Source organism: Kogia breviceps, chromosome 11, assembly GCF_026419965.1.
Source record: "Kogia breviceps isolate mKogBre1 chromosome 11, mKogBre1 haplotype 1, whole genome shotgun sequence".
NCBI lineage: Eukaryota > Metazoa > Chordata > Mammalia > Artiodactyla > Physeteridae > Kogia > Kogia breviceps.
This window is the reverse complement of record NC_081320.1, coordinates 63,492,593-63,514,029: the sequence shown is the minus strand read 5'-3', so window position 1 is coordinate 63,514,029 and position 21,437 is coordinate 63,492,593. Positions and strand designations below refer to the sequence as shown.

The 21,437-nt window shown below is 42.9% G+C and overlaps 1 protein-coding gene across 1 annotated transcript in view; it reads right to left on the bottom strand.

Annotated features, from left to right (window-relative positions):
* The window catches only part of LHCGR (luteinizing hormone/choriogonadotropin receptor), a 64,718-nt gene that overhangs the window by 7,505 nt on the left and 35,776 nt on the right, over positions 1 to 21,437 (bottom strand). The window contains exons 7-10 of the mRNA XM_059078352.2: positions 19,487 to 19,555; positions 14,271 to 14,345; positions 10,357 to 10,542; positions 6,986 to 7,066 (exon numbers count right to left, since the gene is read on the bottom strand). Coding sequence (XP_058934335.1) covers positions 6,986 to 7,066; positions 10,357 to 10,542; positions 14,271 to 14,345; positions 19,487 to 19,555 — 411 coding nt within the window. The remainder of the gene's footprint in view (positions 1 to 6,985; positions 7,067 to 10,356; positions 10,543 to 14,270; positions 14,346 to 19,486; positions 19,556 to 21,437) is intronic.

Sequence of the window (21,437 nt, the reverse complement as noted above, 5' to 3'; positions counted from 1 at the left end):
ACAAGCCACAGCTATCAGCACAGACACCAGAGACGAGCATGAGACGCTAAGGCTGCTTCTGCACCCACCAAGAAGCCTGTGTGCAAGCACAGGTCACTATCCACACCTCTGCTTCCGGAAGCCTGTGCAGCCCGCCACTGCCAGGGTCCCATGATCCAGGGACAACTTCCCGGGGAGAACACACGGTATGCCTCAGGCTGTTGCAACATCACATTGGCCTCTGCCACCATAGGCTCACCCCGCATTCCATACCCCTCCCTCCCCCAGGCCTGAGTGAGCCAGAGCCCCCTAATCAGCCGCTCCTTTAACCCCCTCCTGTCTGGTTGAAGAACAGACACCAGAGGGTGACCTACATGCAGAGGCAGGGCAAAATCCAAAGCTGAACCCCAGGAGCTGTGCGAACAAAGAAGAGAAAGGGAAATTTCTCTGGAAAGCCTCAGGAGCAGTGGATTAAATCTCCACAATCAACGTGAAGTACCCTGTATCTCTGGAATACCTGAATAGGCAACGAATCATCCCAAAATTGAGGTGGTGGACTTTGGGAGCAACTGAAGACTTGGGGTTTGCTTTTTGCTTCTAATTTGTTTCTGGTTTTATGTTTATCTCAGTCTGGTATTTAGAGCTTATTATCAGTGGTAGATTTGTTTATGGATTTGGTTGATCTCTTCCTTTATTTATTTATTTTTATTTATTTATTTATTTATTTGTGGTACACGGGCCTCTCACTGTTGTGGCCTCTCATGTTGCGGAGCACAGGCTCTGGACGCGCAGGCTCAGCGGCCATGGCTCACAGGCCCAGCTGCTCCGCAGCATGTGGGATCTTCCCGGACCGGGGCATGAACCCGTGTCCCCTGCATCGGCAGGCGGATTCCCAACCACTGCGCCACCAGGGAAACCCCTATTTTTTTTTTTATATAGATGTATATATATATATATTTTTCCTCCTTTTTCTCTTTTTGTGAGTGTTTATGTGTATGCGTCTTTGTGTGATTTTGTCTGTATAGGTTTGCTTTTACCATTTGTCCTAGTGTTCGGTTTGTCTTTTTTTTTAAGTATAGTTTTTAGTGTTGTTATCATTGGTGGATTTGTTTACTGGTTTGGTTGCTCTCTTCTTTCTTTTCTTTTTTTAATTTTTAATTTTAATAATATTTTTTATTTTTTAATAACTTTATTTTTTCTTTCTTTCTTTTTTTTCCTCCCTTTTATCTGAGCCATGTGGCTGACAGGGTCTTGGGGCTCTGGCTGGGTGTCAGGACTGAGCCTCTGAGGTGGGAGAGCCGAGTTCAGGACATTGGTCCACCAGAGACCTCCCAGCCCCATGTAATGTAATTCGGCAAGAGCACTCCCAGAGATCCCCGTCTCAATGCTAAGACCCAGCTCCACTCAACGACTAGCAATCTCCAGTGCTGGACATCCTATGCCAAACAACTAACAAGACAGGGACACAACACCACCCATTAGCAGAGAGGCTGCCTAAAATCATACTAAGTTCACAGACACCCCAAAACACACCACTGAACACTGTCTTGCACACCAGAAAGACAAGATCCAGCCTCATCCACCAGAACACAGGTACCAGTCCCCTCCACCAGGAAGCCTACACAACCTACAGAACCAAACTAACCCACAGGGGGCAGACACCAAAAACAATGGGAAGTGCAGGCCTGCAGCCTGCAAAAAGGAGACCCCAAACACAGTAAGTTAAGCAAAATAGGAATACAGAGAAATATAAAGCAGATGAAGAAGCAAGGTAAAAACCCACCAGACTAAACAAATGAAGAGGAAATAGGCAGTTCACCTGAAAAAGAATTCAGAGTAATGATAGTAAAGATGATGGAAGAATCTTGGAAATAGAATGGAGAAAATACAAGAAACATTTAACAAGGACCTAGAAGAACTAAAGATCAAACAAACAATGATGAACAACACAATAAGTGAAATTAAAAATTCTCTAGAAGGAATCAGTAGCAGAATAACTGAGGCAGAAGAATGGATAAGTGACTGGGAAGATAAAATAGTGGAAATAACTACCACAGAGCAGAATAAAGAAAAAAGAAAGAAAAGAATTGAGGACAGTCTCAGAGACCTCTGGGACAACATTAAATGCAGCAACATTCATATTATAGGGGTCCCAGAAGAAGAGAAAAAGAAAGGGACAGAGAAAATATTTGAAGAGATTATTATTGAAAACTTCCCTAATATGGGAAAGGAAACAGTCTATCAATTCCAGGAAGCACAGAGAGTCACAGGCAGGATAAATCCAAGGAGAAACACACCAAAACACATATTAATCAAACTATCAAAAATTAAATACAAAGAAACAATATTAAAAGCAGAAAGGGAAAAACAACAAATAATATACAAGGGAATCCCCATAAGGTTAACAGCTGATCTTTCAGCAGAATCACTGCAAGCCAGAAGGGTGTGGCAGGACATACTTAAAGTGATGAAAGAGGAAAACCTACCAAGATTACTCTACCCACCAAGGATCTCATTCAGATTTGACAGAGAAATTAAAACCTTTACAGACAAGCAAAAGCTAAGAGAGTTCAGCACCACCAAGCCAGCTTTACAGCAAATGCCAAAGGAACTTCTCTAGGCAGAAAACGCAAGAGATGGAAAAAACCTACAATAACAAACCCAAAACAATTAAGAAAATGGTCATAGGAACATACATATTGATAACTACCTTAAATGTAAATGGATTAAATGTTCCAACCAAATGACATAGACTGGCTGAATGGATTCAAAAACAAGACCCATATTTATGCTGTCTACAAGAGACCCACTTCAGACCTAGGGACACATACAGACTGAAAGTGAGGGGATGGAAAAAGATAGTCCATGCAAATGGAAATCAAAAGAAAGCTGGAGTAGCAATTCTCATATCAGACAAAGTAGACTTTAAAACAAAGACTATTACAAGAGACAAAGAAGGACACTACATAATGATCAAGGGATCAATCCAAGAAGAAGATATAACAATTGTAAATATTTATGCACCCAACATAGGAGCACCTGAAAACATAAGGCAAATGCTAACAGTCATAAAAGGGGAAATCGACAGTAACACCATCATAGTAGGGGACTTTAACACCCCACTTTCACCAAGGGACAGATCATCCAAAATGAAAATAAATAAGGAAACACAAGCTTTAAATGATACATTAAACAAGATGTACTTCATTGATATTTGTAGGACATCCCATACAAAACCAACCAAATAGAGACCCTTCTCAAGTGCTCATGGATATTCTCCAGAATAGATCATATTTTGGATCACAAATCAAACTTTGGTAAATTTAAGAAAATTGAAATCATATCACGTATCTTTTCCAACCACAATGCTAGGAGACTAGATATCAATTACAGGGAAAAAAATCTGTAAAAAATACAAACACATGGAGGCTAAACAATATGCTACTAAATAACCAAGAGATCACTGAAGAAATCAAAGAGAAAATCAAATAATACCTAGAAACAAATGACAAAACATGATGACCAAAAGCCTATGGGATGCAGGAAAAGCAGTTCTAAGAGTGAAGTTTATAGCAATACAATCCTGCCTCAAGAAACAAGAAACATCTCAAATAAACAACCTAACCTTACACCTAAAGCAATTAGAGAAAGAAGAACAACAAAACCCCCAAAGTTAGCAGAAGGAAAGAAGCCATAAAGATTAGATCAGAAATAAATGAAAAAGAAATGAAGGAAATGATAGCAAAGATTAATAAAAGTAAAATCTGGTTCCTTGAAAAGATAAACAAAATTGATAAACCATTAGCCAGACTCATAAAGAAAAAAAGGGAGAAGACTCAAATCAATGGAATTAGAAGTGAAAAAGGAGAAGTAGCAACTGACACTGCAGAAATACAAAGGATCCTAAGAGATTACTACAAGCAACTATATGCCAATAAAATGGACAGCCTGGAAGATATGGACAAATTCTTAGGAAAGCACAACCTTCCGAGACCGAACCAAGAAGAAATAGAAAATATAAACAGACCAATTACAAGCAGTGGAATTGATACCGTGATTAATAACTTTCAAACAAACAAAAGCCCAGGACCAGATGGCTTCACGGGCAAATTCTATCAAACATTTAGAGAAGAGCTAACACCTATCTTTCTCAAACTCTTCCAAAACATAGCAGAGGGAGGAACACTCCCAAACTCATTCTATGAGGCCACCATCACCCTGATACCAAAACCAGACAAAGATGTCACAAAAAAAGAAAACTACAGGCCAATATCACTGATGAACATAGATGCAAAAATCCTCAACAAAATACTAGCACATAGAATCCAACAGCACATTAAAAGCATCATACACCATGATCAAGTGGGGTTTATCCCAGGAATGCAGGGATTCTTCAATATATGCAAATCAATCAATGTGTTAAACCATATTAACAAATTGAAGGAGAAAAACCATATGATCAAATTGAAGGAGCAAAACCATATGATCATCTCAATAGATACAGAAAAAGCTTTTGACAAAATTCAACACCCATTTATGATAAAAACTCTCCAGAAAGTAGGCATAGAGGGAACTTACCTCAACATAATAAAGGCCATATATGACAAACCCACAGCCAACATTGTCCTCAATGGTGAAAAACTGAAACCATTTCCACTAAGATCAGGAACAAGATAAGGTTGCCCATTTTCACCACTAGTATTCAACATAGTTTTGGAAGTTTTAGCCACAGCAATCATAGAAGAAAAAGAAATAAAAGGAATCCAAAGAGGAAAAGAAGAAATAAAACTGTCCAAATAGGAAAAGAAGTAAAACTTTTCCAAATAGGAAAAGAAGAAGTAAAACTGTCATTGCAGATGACATGATACTATACCTAGAGAATCCTGAAGATGCTACCAGAAAACTACTAGAGCTAATCAATGAATTTGGTAACGTAGCAGGATACAAAATTAATGCACAGAAATCTCTTGCATTCCTATACACTAATGATGAAAAATGTGAAAGGGAAATTAAGGATACACTGCCAATTACCATTGCAACAAAAAGAATAAAATACCTTGGAATAAACCTACCTAGGGAGACAAAAGACCTGTATGTAGAAAACTGTAAGACACTGTTGAAAGAAGTTAAAGATGATACAAACAGATGGAGAGATATACCACATTCTTGGATTGGAAGACTCAACATTGTAAAAATGACTATACTACCCAAAGCAATCTTCAGATTCAATGCAATCCCTATCAAACTACAAATGGCACTTTTCACAGAACTAGAACAAAACATTTTACAATTTGTATAGAAACACAAAAGATCCCGAATAGCCAAAGCAATCTTGAGAAAGAGAAATGGAGCTGGAGGAATCAGGCTCCCTGACTTCAGACTATACTACAAAGCTACAGTAATCAAGAGAGTATGGTACTGGCACAAAAACAGAAATATAGATCAATGGAACAGGATAGAAAGCCCAGAGATAAACCCACCCACATATGGTCACCTTATCTTTGATAAAGGAGGCAAGAATATACAATGGAGAAAAGACAGCCTCTTCAGTAAGTGGTGCTGGGAAAACTGGACAGCTGCATGTATAAGAATGAAATTAGAACACTTCCTAACACCATACACAAAAATAAACTCAAAGTGGATTAAAGACCTAAATGTATGGCCAGACACTATAAAACTCTTAGAGGAAATCATAGGCAGAACACTCTATGACATAAATCACAGCAAGATCCTTTTTGACCCACCTCCTAGAGAAATGGAAATAAGAATGAAAATAAATGGGACCTAATGAAACTTAAAAGCTTTTGCACAGCAAAGGATAACATAAACTAGACGAAAAGACAACCCTCAGAATTGGAGAAAATATTTGCAAACGAAGCAACTGACAAAGGATTAATCTCCAAGATATACAAGCATCTCATGCAGCTCAATATCAAAAAAACAAACTACCCAATCCAAAAATGAGCAGGAGACCTAAATAGACATTTCTCCCAAGAAGAGATACAGATTGCCAACAAACACATGAAAGGGTGCTCAACATCACTAATCATTAGAGAAATGAAAATCAAAACTACAATGAGGTATCACCTCACACCAGTCAGCATGGCCATCATCAAAAAATCTACAAACAATAAATGCTGAAGAGGGTGTGGAGAAAAGGGAACCCTCTTGCACTGTTGGTGGGAATGTAAATTGATACAGCCACTATGCAGAACAGTATGGAGGTTCCTTAAAAAACTAAAAATAGGACTATCATATGACCCCACAATCACACTACTGGGCACATACCCTGAGCAAACCATAATTCAAAAAGAGTCATGTACCACAATGTTCATTGCAGCTCTATTTACAATAGCCAGGACATGGAAGAACCCTAAGTGTCCATCAACAGATGAATGGATAAAGATGTGGCACTTATGTACAATGGAATATTACTCAACCATAAAAGGAAATGAAATTGAGTTATTTGTAGTGAGGTGGATGGACCTCGAGTCTGTCATACAGAGTGAAGTAAGTCAGAAAGAAAAACAAATACCATATGCTAACATATATATGGAATCTAAAAAAAAAGGTTCTGAAGAACCTAGGGGCAGGACAGGAATTGAGACACAGAGGTAGAGAATGGACTTGAGGAACGGGGAGGGGGAAGGGTAAGCTGGGTCGAAGTGAGAGGGTGGCAGGGACATATATATACTACCAAACATAAAATAGATAGCTAGTGGGAAGCGGCCACATAGCACAGGGAGGTCAGCTCGGTGCTTTGTGACCACCTAGAGGGAAGGGATAGGGAGGGTGGGAGGGAGATGCAAGAGGGAGAGGATATGGAGATGTATGTACGTGTATAGCTGATTCACTCTGTTATACAGCAGAAACTAACACACCATTGTAAAGCAATTATACTTCAATAAAGGTGTTAAAAAAAAAAGAAATTGTTGGCACTGATAATAATAAGATGCACGCAGAATGAGACATGGTTTCCCGAGTTTCTTTGCATGCAAATACTTACAGTGATTCATTATTTGGTCTCCTTGCTGTGCTTTCACATTGTTTGGAAAAGTTTTTAAAAATGGAAAATGAAAAATTCTGCCTGAAAGAGGTAAAAACAAACAAACAACCACAGTTGAGCTTTTGGTCTTTAAACTAAACCTGATCGTTTCTATTTATGCTTTTTGTTCATCCAAATTCTCTACCTATTACACCAGCCTCGTGTTCTGCACCATTGTCCTATCTGAAACGCTTTCTGGGAGAGAGTAAAGGCTTCTGAATTATCGTTAGAGTGCTTCCAGCTTAGATAAAATGCTTCTGAATGCTAAGTCTTTTGTGTGGGCTCTAGAGATGAAATAAACTTAAATGTATCACATTGAATCATGGATTTTTCAATGCTCATTAAAAGCTATCTTCGTGGTGTATTAAGGTTTGCTCCTCACTGCTCTCCTCACCACACCGGCCTCAATGAACAAATAACCATTCAGAATTCATGGCTTTGAATTATAACTGGGAATCTCTTTTGTAAAGATTTGAAGATTCTGGACCTGACATTATGTTGTGTATTTTCTGCTTTTTTGGATTATGTGCAGAAATATAATGTGGTTGCTCCCTATTCCTTCATGTTTCCCTTTAAGAAATTTAGCCTATGGAAAGGGGCAAATGTCAAGAAATTAAAAGAAGGCTGTACTTATATTATTCCTAAGATGAATCCAAAGGGAGGCACAAAGGAAAACTGGGTGAAGAAATAGCGGAAAGGAGAGCAGGCTGTGCGAACCTCAACCTTTCCTGAGGAAGAAGGAGAAATGAGGCAATCCAGAATGCATATTTCTATGTATTATTCTTCTCCAGTATTAACAAGACAGTTCCTTGTAGGAATGGCTTTGTATAAAAGCAGGAAGGTGGAGAATATATAAGAACTATCTGACCTACTGGACTCACTTTCAAAAATTAATCAGCTTGTTATTTTGCATGAGAGATAGAGGGAGTGAGAGAGAGAGCTTGTGTGTGTGTTTGATGCTGGCTGTGTATCTGATACTTAGAGATACTCTGTGTGAACCAATCCACAGTTAATAGGAAATGTGGTTGTTCTTGGCCTTCAGATAATAGCACTGGGTTCTGTCTACTGTATCTTTTTTGAAATTTTAATCATAGATACCAAGGAGAGTTTGGGGGCCATCTGCCTAGGCAGCTGTGTGCGTTATCCACACAGCAGCTGCAGGGCAGAGGGGTGACCCAGAGTTTGCACAAACAGTCCACTGACCCAGCTTCAGGCTCTCCATCCTCACTAACATCCAAGGTTTCTAGCTTTAGAGATAGAGAGGAAGTCAGCTGAAGCTTCTAATTCCAATCAAGACAAGCTCTGTGTGACTGCATTCCCATCTCACTTTGATACTGGCCCACAATTGCGTAATGCTGTGTTTTTTTTTTTTTTTTTTTTAACCCGAAGGTTGTAGTTTCTTTCATCTACTGAAATAAAAAACCCCTGAACTAAAGTTTTAACCTGTCAGTAATTTCAGAAGTGATGTGACCTCTTTGCCACAAAGGTGGAGGTGTCCAGAAGCAGCTTTATCATAAACTGGCATCTCTATCCTCTCTTTTAGCTGCTCTCTCACCAGCGTTGCTCACTTCCAGCCCATCCTCCACCTTGCTGCCAGAGTGATACTTTACAAAAGCAAATCTGAGTAATTCTGTTTTGAATTCTTCAGTGGTTCCTCATCCTCTAAACAACTTGGCCTGGTACTCAGAGCCCATCACAGCCCACTTCTCCCTGCTCTCCTCACTCATCCTCCTCCATGTAACCATAAGTCTTCTTGTCTTAGTTTTTCTGAATGACTTTCATCCCACTGTCTCTTGCCTTTGTGCCTTCACACAAGCTATTCCATCTTCTTGGTATGCTTTTCCCCACACGTGTCTAGCTAACTCCTATCTGTTCTTCAAGGCTCAGCAGAAGTCACTTCCTCAGGAAGCCTTCCATAAGCCCTGCTGCCATTTAGAAATCCTCCCTGTGTTCTCCCAGAGTACTCTGTTCTGTTCTCAGCTCTATCATAACATTTGCTTTATTGGACCTAAATATTGGCTCTCCTGTGTGTTGTCCCCAAACAGCTGCCTGTGACTCTGATGGTTGGAATGAGCTCTTACTCATCTTTGTATCTTCAGACGTTTGCGTAGCATTTGGAACACAGTGAGTGCTCAGTTAATATTCTTTGAAGCTCAGTTAATAGTGCATAGCTCTCTGAGTACAGTGAGTGGTCTGTCTTCTTGGTTACCTCAAAAGCTTCAGGTAGAACTGCACCTACCTATGCAAGGCACAAAGTAGGTGTATGATGATAAGACGTGCTGGTTGATTAATTTTCAATAGGTTGATTCTAAGACAGTGGCATTCTAGTGTCACTCTCTTAGTGCCTCATCTAATTAATTGATTGAGAATATCTGCTTAGGCTGTATAATACCCTTTTAGGGTGACATTTTTCCAACTGTGAGTTGTGACCCATTAGTGGGTCATGAAAACAATAAGTAAATCAAGACTAGCATTAAAAGCAAAAAACATGAAATAAAATAGATAAGAGAATATCAGTGTAACACATGTAAAACAGTTAAGTAGTGCTTTGTTTTATTTCAGTTACATGTGTCGTGTTTACTGGGTTGCATTGTAGAAAAAGTATTTCTTAGTATGCATTTCAGTGAGAAAGAAAAAAAGTCGGGAGAACAGTGCTTTAAGGAAAGAATGAAATCCTTCACACCCTGCCATTCCATTCTGGATTGAAGTGAATTAGTTGAATCAGTAAGATGTCCCCCACTGATCGCAAACCAGCCAGGAGCTTGTGCCTTTTCTGTCCCCACACTAAGCTAATCCTTAGGGGGCTAGGAATCTGTTCTGTAATAGAAGATAGTCTTCTGTTGGGAGAGAAATAGCTTGAAAAAAAAAACAAAAAACCAAACACTGGAAACCTTCTATAGTGTTTTCTTTTTTTAAACTAAGGATTAAGACATTAGGTAAAATTCACCCTACTGAGCCTACTTCCCCCACTTCTTTAGAAATGATGCTCTCTGACTGATAAGGATTAGGGCTAGTTGATCTTTGAGATAGCAGTTTTGTACTACATTGTGCAACTGCAGTTATAGTCTGATTTAAGGCTATAGTTTTGAATTAGCTAAGAATAAGCTATGAAGGTCTTCTAGCTGCAGAGTGAATTGACTATTTGGAGTCAGTTTTCAGGAGGAAATAGGACAGTTCAATTTCTTCTGGTCTATCTGAAAGTGACCCCATGACTATAGAGCTGGTCTAGAAGGCAGGGAGTGAAAGGACAGGGAGCCATCGACCAGTTGACTATTTTCAAACCTGAGTTTCTGCCACAGCTTGGCAGGCTTTACCTTTTGTTTTTTACTCACTCTTTTGTTGGCAAGTTTCTAAAAGCACAGCAGTGGCTGGGGTAAGTCAATGTGGCATCCAGGAGACTGGTAAATTTTTCTCTTGATGGCAGTTTTTTCAGAGAATAGGATGATGTAGCAATTAGTGTCTGAATGGACTCCAGCCCATAGCTAGGCAGGGCCTGCAGTTTAGTGGAAGAAATATCCCTGAAAAGTAAAAGGGAGAAAGGTTTATTTATTTATTTGCTTAACATGTATGATTCATAGAATGAAACTTCCTCACAACAATAGTATCCTTCTAGGTTCTGAGGAATCTTTTCTCCATCTTGCTTTCTCCCTAATTCTCCATTTCAGTTAGTCTCATTAAGATCTGAATCTTAATCAAAAAAGCTACATGGTCTTTTATCTGACATGTACCCCATTATTCTTTTCAAGGCTTAGTATAATTCCTTGTACCTGTCATACATTCATTAGCATTCTCTCTCTCCCCTCTGCTGCTTCCTTTCTCCCTCTCTCTCCCTGCCTCTACCTCTCTCCACTTAGCAGCAGTGAAGTAACCACTTGCTTTAAGAGAGAGCAGGCACGTGCAGTGACATCAGCTTTTGTGCTCTACTCCAGGGGGAAATATTTAGGGCTTCAGATGCCTCGGTCTTTGATTGATCAAGCTCTGCAGGGGAGGTTTTCATGAAGCACAGGCTAGTTACGCTTTTCAGAGCCACTGTGTGGCATTAGCCACCCTCTAACTTCTCCGAAGGCAAGTTGGATTCATCAGTCCAAAGCAAGCAAACACTCGGCCATGTAAGCAAAACTGTGTGGAAAGCTCAGGTTTTTCACACAAGGTCCTGAATGCCTCAGCTTTTCTAGACTTGAGGCAATGCCCCAGAAAACTCCCAACAAATTAAATGTGAGGAGGAAGAGTCAGTGGGAATTTAAAAATTCTACCCATCTTCTAAGTGGCTGCTGCTGATACCTCATGAAAGTTTTCCAGGAGCATAGCCCCCTGCAGCAAACTGACCCAATACTTAGTGCCCGTCTCACGGGAGGGGCTCAGTAGGGGATTGATGGACAGATGAACTTGACAATGTGGCATGATGACTAGTGTAGGCCCTTGGTGGAATAATCAAGGTGGCAGAATTTGCCTCGGGGGCTGCAGACTCATTGCTTTTGTGTCCTTATTGATTTAGGTAACCAGTGTTCTCATTCTGCTTTACAGGGCTATTATCTTAGATGTGGTGGGGATTGACCACATGATTCTTTGCAGGCCTGGTGATTTTTTTTTTTTTTTTTTTTTTGGTGGGGGTAAAATATTTTAAATTAAGATTCTAGAAATGGCAAGGTCTCATTACAAAGGAGTGAACTCTGATGATTGATTTTCAGTTTCAGTGAGAGACTCATGGGGGAAATATTTTGGGGGTGTGGAAGGAAGGACCACTTCTAGATATCACTTAAACCCTAAGGCTATAATGAGAATAGTTATTTGGAGAGTAAGAGACCTAGGTCTGGTCCCACTGTTCTGGAAAAGTCAGTGTAGATGCCTACCGGGCTCACAGTCATTTCTAAGCAGGCAGACCAAGCAGGTTTTCAAGCAAAAACTGTCATGCAGGGTGTCTTACTCACTCATTCTTGTGCCTGACCAAAGGCAACTCTCCTTAGCTATTCAGTGCCCAAATAGGTGACCAGTTTGCTGTAAGAACTCTGCCTATAGGGTGTGCTAGACTGGAGAATCTTCAAGCAATGTGTAAGATTCTGAGTCTGGTGTACTTTGAATAAGAGACATAACAGACAGGGACCCCTAGGGTAGGATGGCAGAAGCTGAGAGACAGTAGAAAAAACGGTGGGTAGGAAGCATGAGGAGGTGGAAACCAGGAGTAAGTAGAAATCATGACGTCGCATGGAGAAGAGAGAAGAGTTAGGACTGATCATGGCAGAAGTTAGGAAGTGGAGAAGGTCAGGAGTTTCACTGGTGGGAATTAGGATGTAGAGAGAATCAGAGGTTGACGGCTGAAGGAAATAAGTAGACAGAGTCAGAATGGATAGTGACAGGAGTTGATAAGTGGCAAGAGCTAGGACCTAGACGAAGTCAGGAGTTGCTAGTGGCAGAAGTAGGCGGTAGACAGAGTTGAGAGTTGCTAGAGAAGAGTTAGGAAATAGATACTCAGGAGATGAGAATGGCAGGAGCTAAGAAGTAGAGTTCAGGGTTTATAATGGTGGGATATAGAAAGTAGACAGAATCATAACTGGATACTGGCAGGAGCTAGGGTATAAAGAATAACTGGGTCAGTTCATTCCTTCCCCTGATCAAAACCCTAAAGCCCCCTCACCTCACTCAGAGAACAGGCAAAGTCCTTATAATAGCCGCAGGCCTCATAACGGGGCTTTCGCCACCTCCCGGTCCTTCTGTATCAGGCCCCTCCTCTTGGCTCAGTCTGCAGCCCTGGCCTCCTGCTTAGTTCCCTCCTCCTGGAATGCTCTTCCTACCGATACCCACACAGCTCGCTCCCTCACTTCTTTCAGGTATTTGCTTAAATAACACTTTTTCGGGACGGTCTTACCTGACCATCCTCCTTAAAATGCTAGCTCCCCCTCCCTAGAACTCCTTTCGCCCAGCCACCTGAATTTTTCTCCTCCACGGCCATCTGGAATACTACATACTTTCTTTACTCATTTGATCCTTGTCTGTCTTCCCTACTCTATGAAGGCAGAGACATTTGTCTTTTCTTATTCTCTGCTGTTTCCCTGATGTCTAATCCAGTGCCTGGCACAGAGTATGGACTTACAGTTATTGGATAAATCAATGAATCAATGAATAAACAAACAAATGAACTGGGTTACACAGCTCACTATCTTTCTAGTACTGTTCTCATTTTAAAGTCACGGGCCTGTTTATCACTTTGCCTGTTTATTGTTCTTTCCCCTCCATGGCTGTAATCTCTTTATGAGCAGGGCCCAGAGCTCGCCACCGTCCCTGCAGCTTGGTGCCTGGTAAACAGGACATGTTCAGCCCACGCTTGTGGAAGGTGTTAGTGATAGCGTGCCAGAGTAGGGACTAATGGGCCGGCATCTCTGTGGCGAAGGTGACCACTGCCGTTATTGCTGCAGAGTTTCTGGAGCCCTGTTGCATTGCTCCCTGAAGGCTGAGCGCAGCTGCAGTTGTTTCCTATAGGACATTTCCGGCTCCCTAAGGCATTGTCAGGAGACTAATGGTTCAATTTCCTGTGCCTCTTAATTTTCCCATGTGTCCTTACGCTCAACTCCCATTAACTGAGGGCACTTGCCTCGGCTCCTTGCATCCTCAGGGAGCCTGACGCATGGCAGCTCACACAGCCTTAATTCCCATGAGGGGATGCCAGGGGACACCACGCCCCCCTGCCAGCACATTAGGAGGCCCTCCGTACTTGATGTTGGTTGAACCCTGTCTCCACCAAATTCATATGTTGAAGTCCTAACCCCCCAGTACTGCAGAATGAGACCTTAATTGGAAATAGGGTCTTTACAGAGGTGATCAAGTTAAAATGAGATCATTAGGATGGACCCTAATCCAGTATGACTGGTATCCTTACAAAGAGGGGGAAATTTGGAGACAGACAGACCGATAGACAGACAGAGTACCCTGTGGAGACTGGAGCTCTGCTGCCACCACCAGAAGGAACTACGAGGAGCAAGGAGAGAGGCCTGGAACAGGTCCCTCCCTCGCAGCCCTCAGGAGGAGCCAGCCTTGCCGATACCCTCATTTCAGACTTCTAGCCTCTAGAACTGCAAGACAAGACATTTCTATTGTTTCAACCCCCCAGTTGGTGGTGCTTTGTTACGGTAACCTTTGCACGTGCAGAGACTCGTTCCCCACAAAGCAGGCGGGGAACCATGTGGCTGGACACCCTGAGCAGGCCCGCTGGGCTGCAGCGGGTGGGGAGAGAGGGCAGCAGCACTGTACTCACAAGATGCTAGGCCCTGTGGCCCCCCGGAAGGCGCCATTGTGTATCTTCTCCAGGTGCGCGTTTTCCTTTAGCTCCCTGTGGGGAAGGACAGTGTCCTCAGTGGAGTTTGCAGCTCATGTGTAAACAGTCATAGCTGTGCGCATGCATGGTGAGAGCAGCCTGTGGGCACGGTGCTCAGGGGTCGAGGGGACAAGGCGGGGCTGTAGGTAAAATGAGGAAAAGACGTTCTTGTCCTGGGAGAAATTGTGAAATCGCTGGTGTGCTTGGCTCCGCCTTTCCTCTGTGATTTTCCCCTCACTCAGTGGAACCCTTTGTCCTACAACTTAAAGTACTCCCCACTTCTGTCCTGGACTTGTGCACATTTACTACCAGGCAGCTGGGCAGGGAAGAAAATGCTGCTCCAGTGTTCAAGGCTGAAGGGTGGAAGTGCAGCCCACTCGGCATCAGGCCGTCATGACCTTGGAGGGCTCAATGTTTGTTCAGAGGAATATACTGAAGTTTGCAAATTCTTTACTTAAAAGAAAAGTAGGGTCCATTCAAAGCTACCCCCTTTCATCATGTTAATTGGACTCTTTTTCTTTCAGCTGTGCATATCGCAGTGGGTTAGAAAGGGGAGGAAGGACAGCCTGTATAGAAAATTCCCCCAACCCCGGGTGCCCCACGGGTCTGTGCCCTGTGCCTGATCGTTGCCAGGTGTGTGTATTGTAGAAACAAAAGGGTTGAAGGCCACTGCTCTTCAGGAAGCCAAAAGCTGTAATGGGAGTAACTACCTGAGGGCTTCTGTTCCCTAAGCTCAAGACAGCTCAGGGTGAGCTGCTCAGGACCAGCTGAGCCTAGCCCCGCTGAGCAGCTCCTGTCTGGGCCCTGATGCTGGTGTCTCCAAGGACAGGCCCCTCTCTGGGTAGACAAGGAAGCCGGGAGAGGAGTCCCTGGGCTCAGACTTGTAAGCTTACTTTTGATTGCTTTCTTCCTACAAGAAAAGGGTGGCGTCTCAAAGAGCATTCTGGAAAACGCTGGACAGTGGGCACAGTGTACATCCATTGCTGGTGTGATGATTTTGAACATAGGACATGATTCTTCTGCACCACTGTTAACAGTGGCAAAACAAATACACCAACACCCACTCTCCCCTCCCTTGCAGGATCCTCAGTAATTACCTGGTTCATCTCATAGCTTTACATCTTCTTCATCGTCTTTCTGCAAGTCTCCACATCACCCCTGCCGTTTAAAAACTGTAAAAGCCCCTGCATCTCACTCCCTTGGTGGCTGTCTTCCACATGCTTCTACTAAGCGTTTTCCTCGGAAAGCCTCGGCCCTTTCATCACAATGCACCCGTCAGTCTCACATCGTCCCATCCCCTGGGTGTATTTCCACTTTCAAAGAGATGAGGTTGTCAGAGTCAATTGCTGTTTAAAATCTAAATCAAAAGAAAAATTCCTTCCCAAACCTCCATGGCTCTTCTTCCTGATTTGATTTGTTTTAATTATGTTCAGTTATGGTCATAAATCATTGAAACTGGGCTCTGTGAGCAAACAATCCTCATGTCAGCCAGGTCAAATTAATTGTTCAGATTTCAGGATAGCATTTCTCATGTTTTATTAAAACTCAGATCTTTTTGTATAATGATAACTCTGTATTATGTAACTTGGTCAAAAATAAATCCAAAATGTATCTACCACAGTTTCCTGGGGGTCGCTTTTGGGAACTCGCCCAAGTGGCATGGCCTTCTAGGTGCGAGAAGGATGGGAAGCATGACCTTTTCAAGTACAGTGGGAGAACTCCCAAACTCCAGCCAAGGCTTCCCTAAGGGGGGTGCTCTGGGAATGGTAGGGATGGGCTCTCGGAACCCTGGAGGTGTCTGAGGGTGACCTTCTGAAGCTGCTCCTCTCCACCCTGTCTGTCTTAGTAAGCAACGTATTTGAGAACTTTGTAGGGCTATGATGTCATCGTTCTGAATAACTTTGGACAGGCCTTTATATGAGGAAGATGTCAGAAATGGGGCTGGACACGCCCATAGCTTGAAAATTTTGCTTGACGGTTTTGAAAACTCTCCCTGTGCCCTGCTCAACCCTTTGATGGGTCTGCTTGCTCTTAGAAGAGAATTCAGACTCCTTCTCATGGTCCCTCAGTCCTGATGACTTGTTCCTGCTCCATCTCCAGGTTAATCTCATCCAGTGTTCCCTTTGCCGATGACCCTTAAGTCACATTGGCCTCCTCTCAATTCTTGGAGTTTATCAGCTTCTTTTCTTGCCCACCTCAGGACCTTTGCACATGCTGCTCCCTCTTTCTGTAATGCGCTTCATCTGATGATTGCCAGTGCGGACTCCTTGGCATCCTTTGGGCTCAGCCTAAATATCATACCCTTGGTGAGGCTGTCCCTGAGCACCTAACCTAGAGTCAGTCCGCCCCTGGTACTCTCAGATCTCAGGTATAGGTTATTGCCTTCACAGTATGTATCACTACCTGCAATAATTTCATTTATTTACTTGCCTTTTTCCTGTCTCTTCTGCTAGTACAGAAACTTCATTAGGGCAGGGACTGTTTCCACTGTACCATTGTAGACACAGCACTTAACATAGTGCCTAATATATTGGCGATGCTTAATAAGTGTGTTGAATGAATAAATGAATGGAATTGACTTGTGTTCCTGGCAAACTGATTTGTGTTCTTGGCTTCCTCTTTCTGGTCACAGTGAGGTATGGGGAATACATACTAATGGGACTTTGGGACTTTTCTAAGTCCACACCCATTCTGGCGTCTCTAAAGCGGCTGAGACACTGCTGACCAAGGACCTCCCACCTTACGCTCTGCTTTCCCTGATCTCCCAAAGATGTACTCTGCTGATTAGCCTCTCACCTCTGCTTTTGCTCTGGCTTCTTTTCCTTATCTCTTGTTTCCCCCCAATTTTATATTCAGTCCTCTTATTTTTCCTCCTTGTGCAGGTGACCTCAGCCACAAAGAACTTCATCCATCCCCTCTCCTCAGGTAATTCTGACTTCTGTGTCTCTAGCCCTGGCCTGCCCCTTCCAGCCCTCTGTCCTCCCTGCTAACCCATGAGCCAACCTTCTTTAAGCACCCCTCTCCACTACCTATCCCAGGACTTTCAACGGCTTATTTTCTACAGAAGAGAGTCCAAATTGTTTACTCTAGCATCTAAGGCCCTTCCTGTTTTGTCTCTAACCCACATCTAGGACTTTCTAAAAGGTACTGTTTTCTGGTCTTTGAGCACATCCCATGCATCCTCCGCTGGGCTGTTCTTCTTGTCCTCTGACCAGAGTGCATTTTCCTTCCATGTTTGCCTGTCCAAGTTAGGCCCAGCTCAAAATCTACATCTCTCACGAGGCTTTGTCTAATTTCCTTCTCTTCTGCCTTTGAAATCCCAGAGGACTTTACCTCTCTCAGGCCAGGCACCATATTTTTGCCTTCTGTTTTAGTAACTACTTAGTGTACAGTTTATATACCATTTGGAGATGTTTCTTCTTAGGCTGTAAGCTCCTGCAGGGCAAACACCAGGGCTTCTTCATCTTCATTTCCCCTCAAAATATAGCATGTTCCTTCAAACACAGCTGATGCTTGGCAAACACTTGATGAGTGAATAACAGAATGAGGCAGCTGAGAGTACTGTGCCAGGAGAGGATAAGCCTCTGATTTTAATTTGGCAGAAACAGATTCGACTGGCCAGAGTGAACCCTGCGTTGAATTCAAGTCAACAAGAAAATGAGGGAAAATCCACTCCATGGTAGGAAGGACAACTGTTTAAAAAGCTACCATTCCTTGAGCACTTAGTATGTGCCAGACCTGTGCTAACTGCATAGAAATACAATCTTATTTAATTATCATTCATTCATAATTAACTATATAATGTAACAAATAATTAACAAATGAGCACATACTCTATGCCAGGCACTGTGCTAAGTACTGAGGATGCAAGACAGACCTTTTCATTTTGGTGGCGGTATCTTCAAAACAAGCCTATTAGCAGCTCCATTTTATGGATGAAAACACTATGGTTTAGATGGGTTGAGTAACTTGCTCAAGGTCAAGGTGATGAATAATGGGATTGGAGTTTGAGTCCCAGTTAGTGACTGTTAGATCCATTCTCTTCTCCACCAAGCTATATAACATGGTATCCATATAATAGGGTCTTTGGTTAATATTTGTAGTTAAAATAAATAGTATATTGTATAGACTTATGCTACTTAACTTCAGACCGGTGGCATCAGCGTCTCCTGGGAGTTTGTTAAAATTTCAAGTTCTCGGGCCCTACCCTAGACCCACTGAATTAAAATGTCTGGGGGTGGGGCTCAGGCACCTGTGTTTTAGCAGCCTCCATGTGATTCTTATGTGTGTGAAAGTTTGAGAAGCACTGGTGTAGACCATGGTTTATATATATATGGCTTATTTATTATTAAAAGCCTTTTCATTTGTTAGTTTTCCTTAACTTTGGCTTTAGTTGAGCCTTTCATGTGCTATTAGGTTTTACTGTACCCAAGTGTATGGTGATTGTCACCTTACCCGGTACCTGTCATGGTTCAAGTAGCCTCCACCCTGGCCCTGCGAGCTTTGTGAGTGAGCCCCTTTTTTAGAAAAGGAGCCATAGAAAGAAAGACAGGTTGAGAACAGTGAAGGAAGGAAGCAGTAAGGATGCTTCTCTAAAGTTGAAGGCTATTAACACAGGGGACTGGGGTAGGATGTGGTGAAAACGCAGGCCTCCCTCACCTTGTGGGACATGAGCTCCTCACTCCCTCCGCCGCGTCTGCCCCCACCCCGCGCCCCGCCCGCAGCAGTAGGGAGATGGGCTTCTGTGTGGGCCTGTTGTGGCTGATTAGACTGGGATATGGCATTTTCCGATTTCCCTGCAGTGGGGCCGGGAGGAAGAATTTCTTCACTGAAATCACGCCGCCTCTAACGCACCATCGACCCGAGTGAGGGGACTAGAGAGGGAGGCTGTGAGGTGGGGGAGCCTAAAGTAGGGTGTTGAATATTTCAGCAAACTGTCAACTTCAAGGTATGCAGGCTGCCTCTATCTTCGATATCAGTGTACTCTGCGGTTTCCAGCCAGCCAGTTGCCTAGTAACATGCGTGCCACACTGAGGACCAGCCACTTGCAAGTTTATGTTTTGTCCTGAGTTAGTTGCTGAAGATTGAATGTGATCTGGTAGCCAGAGTAATATTTCATTTTTATTCATGAGCTGGGGAAATAAGCACATACTTACAGGGAAATCAGCGTTGTCCCATTGAATGCATGACTTTGTATTTCTTCAAATCCATTTCCATATAGTTTTCTAAGGAGGGAGGAGAGAGGTTTCAGGAGCAAAAGAAACACAGTTTGGAATCACACATTCTTCCTTCTGTGACATTTATTCCTAAGATAATTACTGGCATTTACAATATCTAGCTCTGTTTCTCTAACATTTTAGATCCTCGGGGCCTGCTGAGATGAGACTGTTTTCTTGCTCTAGTTGGCTTCCGCCTCTACCACCAGCACCACCACTAAGTTGTTAAGTGTTTATTAAGTGCCAGATATTGATCAACCATTCTACATATTTATGATTTAATCCTCATCGTCACTTCCATTGCTCTGGTCAGAAACCTAAGCCTTCATGTTGTTGTGTAGCTTGCTTACGGTCAGAGAAAACAGTGGCAGAACTGGGAATGTGAGGCTAGAGCTGTCTAACACTCAAGTCTTGTGTCTGGTTCTACAGGCCTATCTGGGCATATGGGCTTTCTGGGTCACCGGTAGTTGAGCACAGAAGGCTCCAGTACTGAGTGAGTGTTTCTTTTTCTTAGATGAGTCTGTGGTTTTGCTGATGCCACATTTTGTTCCACAACCAAGATTTCAATGTCTGTAAACAGTTCTTTAAAACCCATTAGTGGATAGTGAAATCAATTTAGTTGGGTACAATCAGCTTAAAAAAATGAAATAGAACAGAATGGAACAAAATGGAAAATGTTAGAGTATGTTGCACGTAATCGGGGTAGTACTCTTTCTGAAGTTTTGTTGCACCATTTTCTTTTTTCTTTTTTTTTTTTCGGTACGCGGGCCTCTCACTGTTGTGGCCTCTCCCGTTGCGGAGCACAGGCTCTGGACACGCAGGCTCAAGTGGCCATGGCTCATGGGCCCAGCCGCTCTGCGGCATGTGGGATCTTCCCGGACCGGGGCACGAACCCGCGTCCCCTGCATCGGCAGGCGGACTCTCAACCACTGCGCTATCAGGGAAGCCCTGTTCCACCATTTTTGAATGTTATGTACATGTAAGTATATGTATACATATATACGTATAAGTCTGCCCAGAACAAGACACAGGAGACTCCTTAGAACACAGATGCTGGGAAATGTTAGAGGCAGAAAAGAGCTTGGAGAGGAGCAAGCGGCAACCCTTCATTTGACAGAGAAGGAAAGAGGCTCAGAGGAGAAAGTGACTTGTCTGAAGTTCACAATAGGTGGAAATGAGACCAGAACACACTGTGACTGGGGCTACTTCCATCATCAGTTTTGCTGGGTGATTTGACTTTTCTTCCCTGAGATAGCCACACGGCCCCTCTCCCTCCTCCTGTAGAGCTATGTTTGATGTCATGTTCTCGGTGTGGGCTTTCCTGGCCCCCCTATTTAAACTGCCCCCCCAGCATTCCAGCATTCTCTGTCTCCCTTCTCTGATTTGCTTTTTTAACGTCTGACCCATGATTATATTACTGTCTGCCTCCCCAGCAGAATGTAACCTTTATGAGAGCAAGGATTCAAACTGTTCTGTTCATTGCAGAATCCCCTGCATGTAGAACAGTGACTGGCGCCTGGGAGGATTACAGTAAATACATGTTAGATGAATTGGATGAACAAATGGTTATATATAAGATGAATTTCTCACTGTAAATCATGGCCAAGCAAGTTTGAAAGCCACAGTCTCAAATAGAAATATTTGTGTAAGTTCTGTGTGAACAACGCTATGAGACTCAAGTGAGAAAGGGCTGTGGTATGATATAAAATTAAGCCGCCACATCTGGCCAGGTGCTAGCTTCCCTTTACAGGGTTTCTGGCAGCTGCACGCCCATGTCAGGGACAGGTTGGGGGTGACATGAGAAACAGTTCAGACACAGTCTCCACCTACTCCTCCAGGTGGCTGCTGTCCACAAGGTTTCTCTAGCCTTTGTTAAATAAAACAAGTGTGG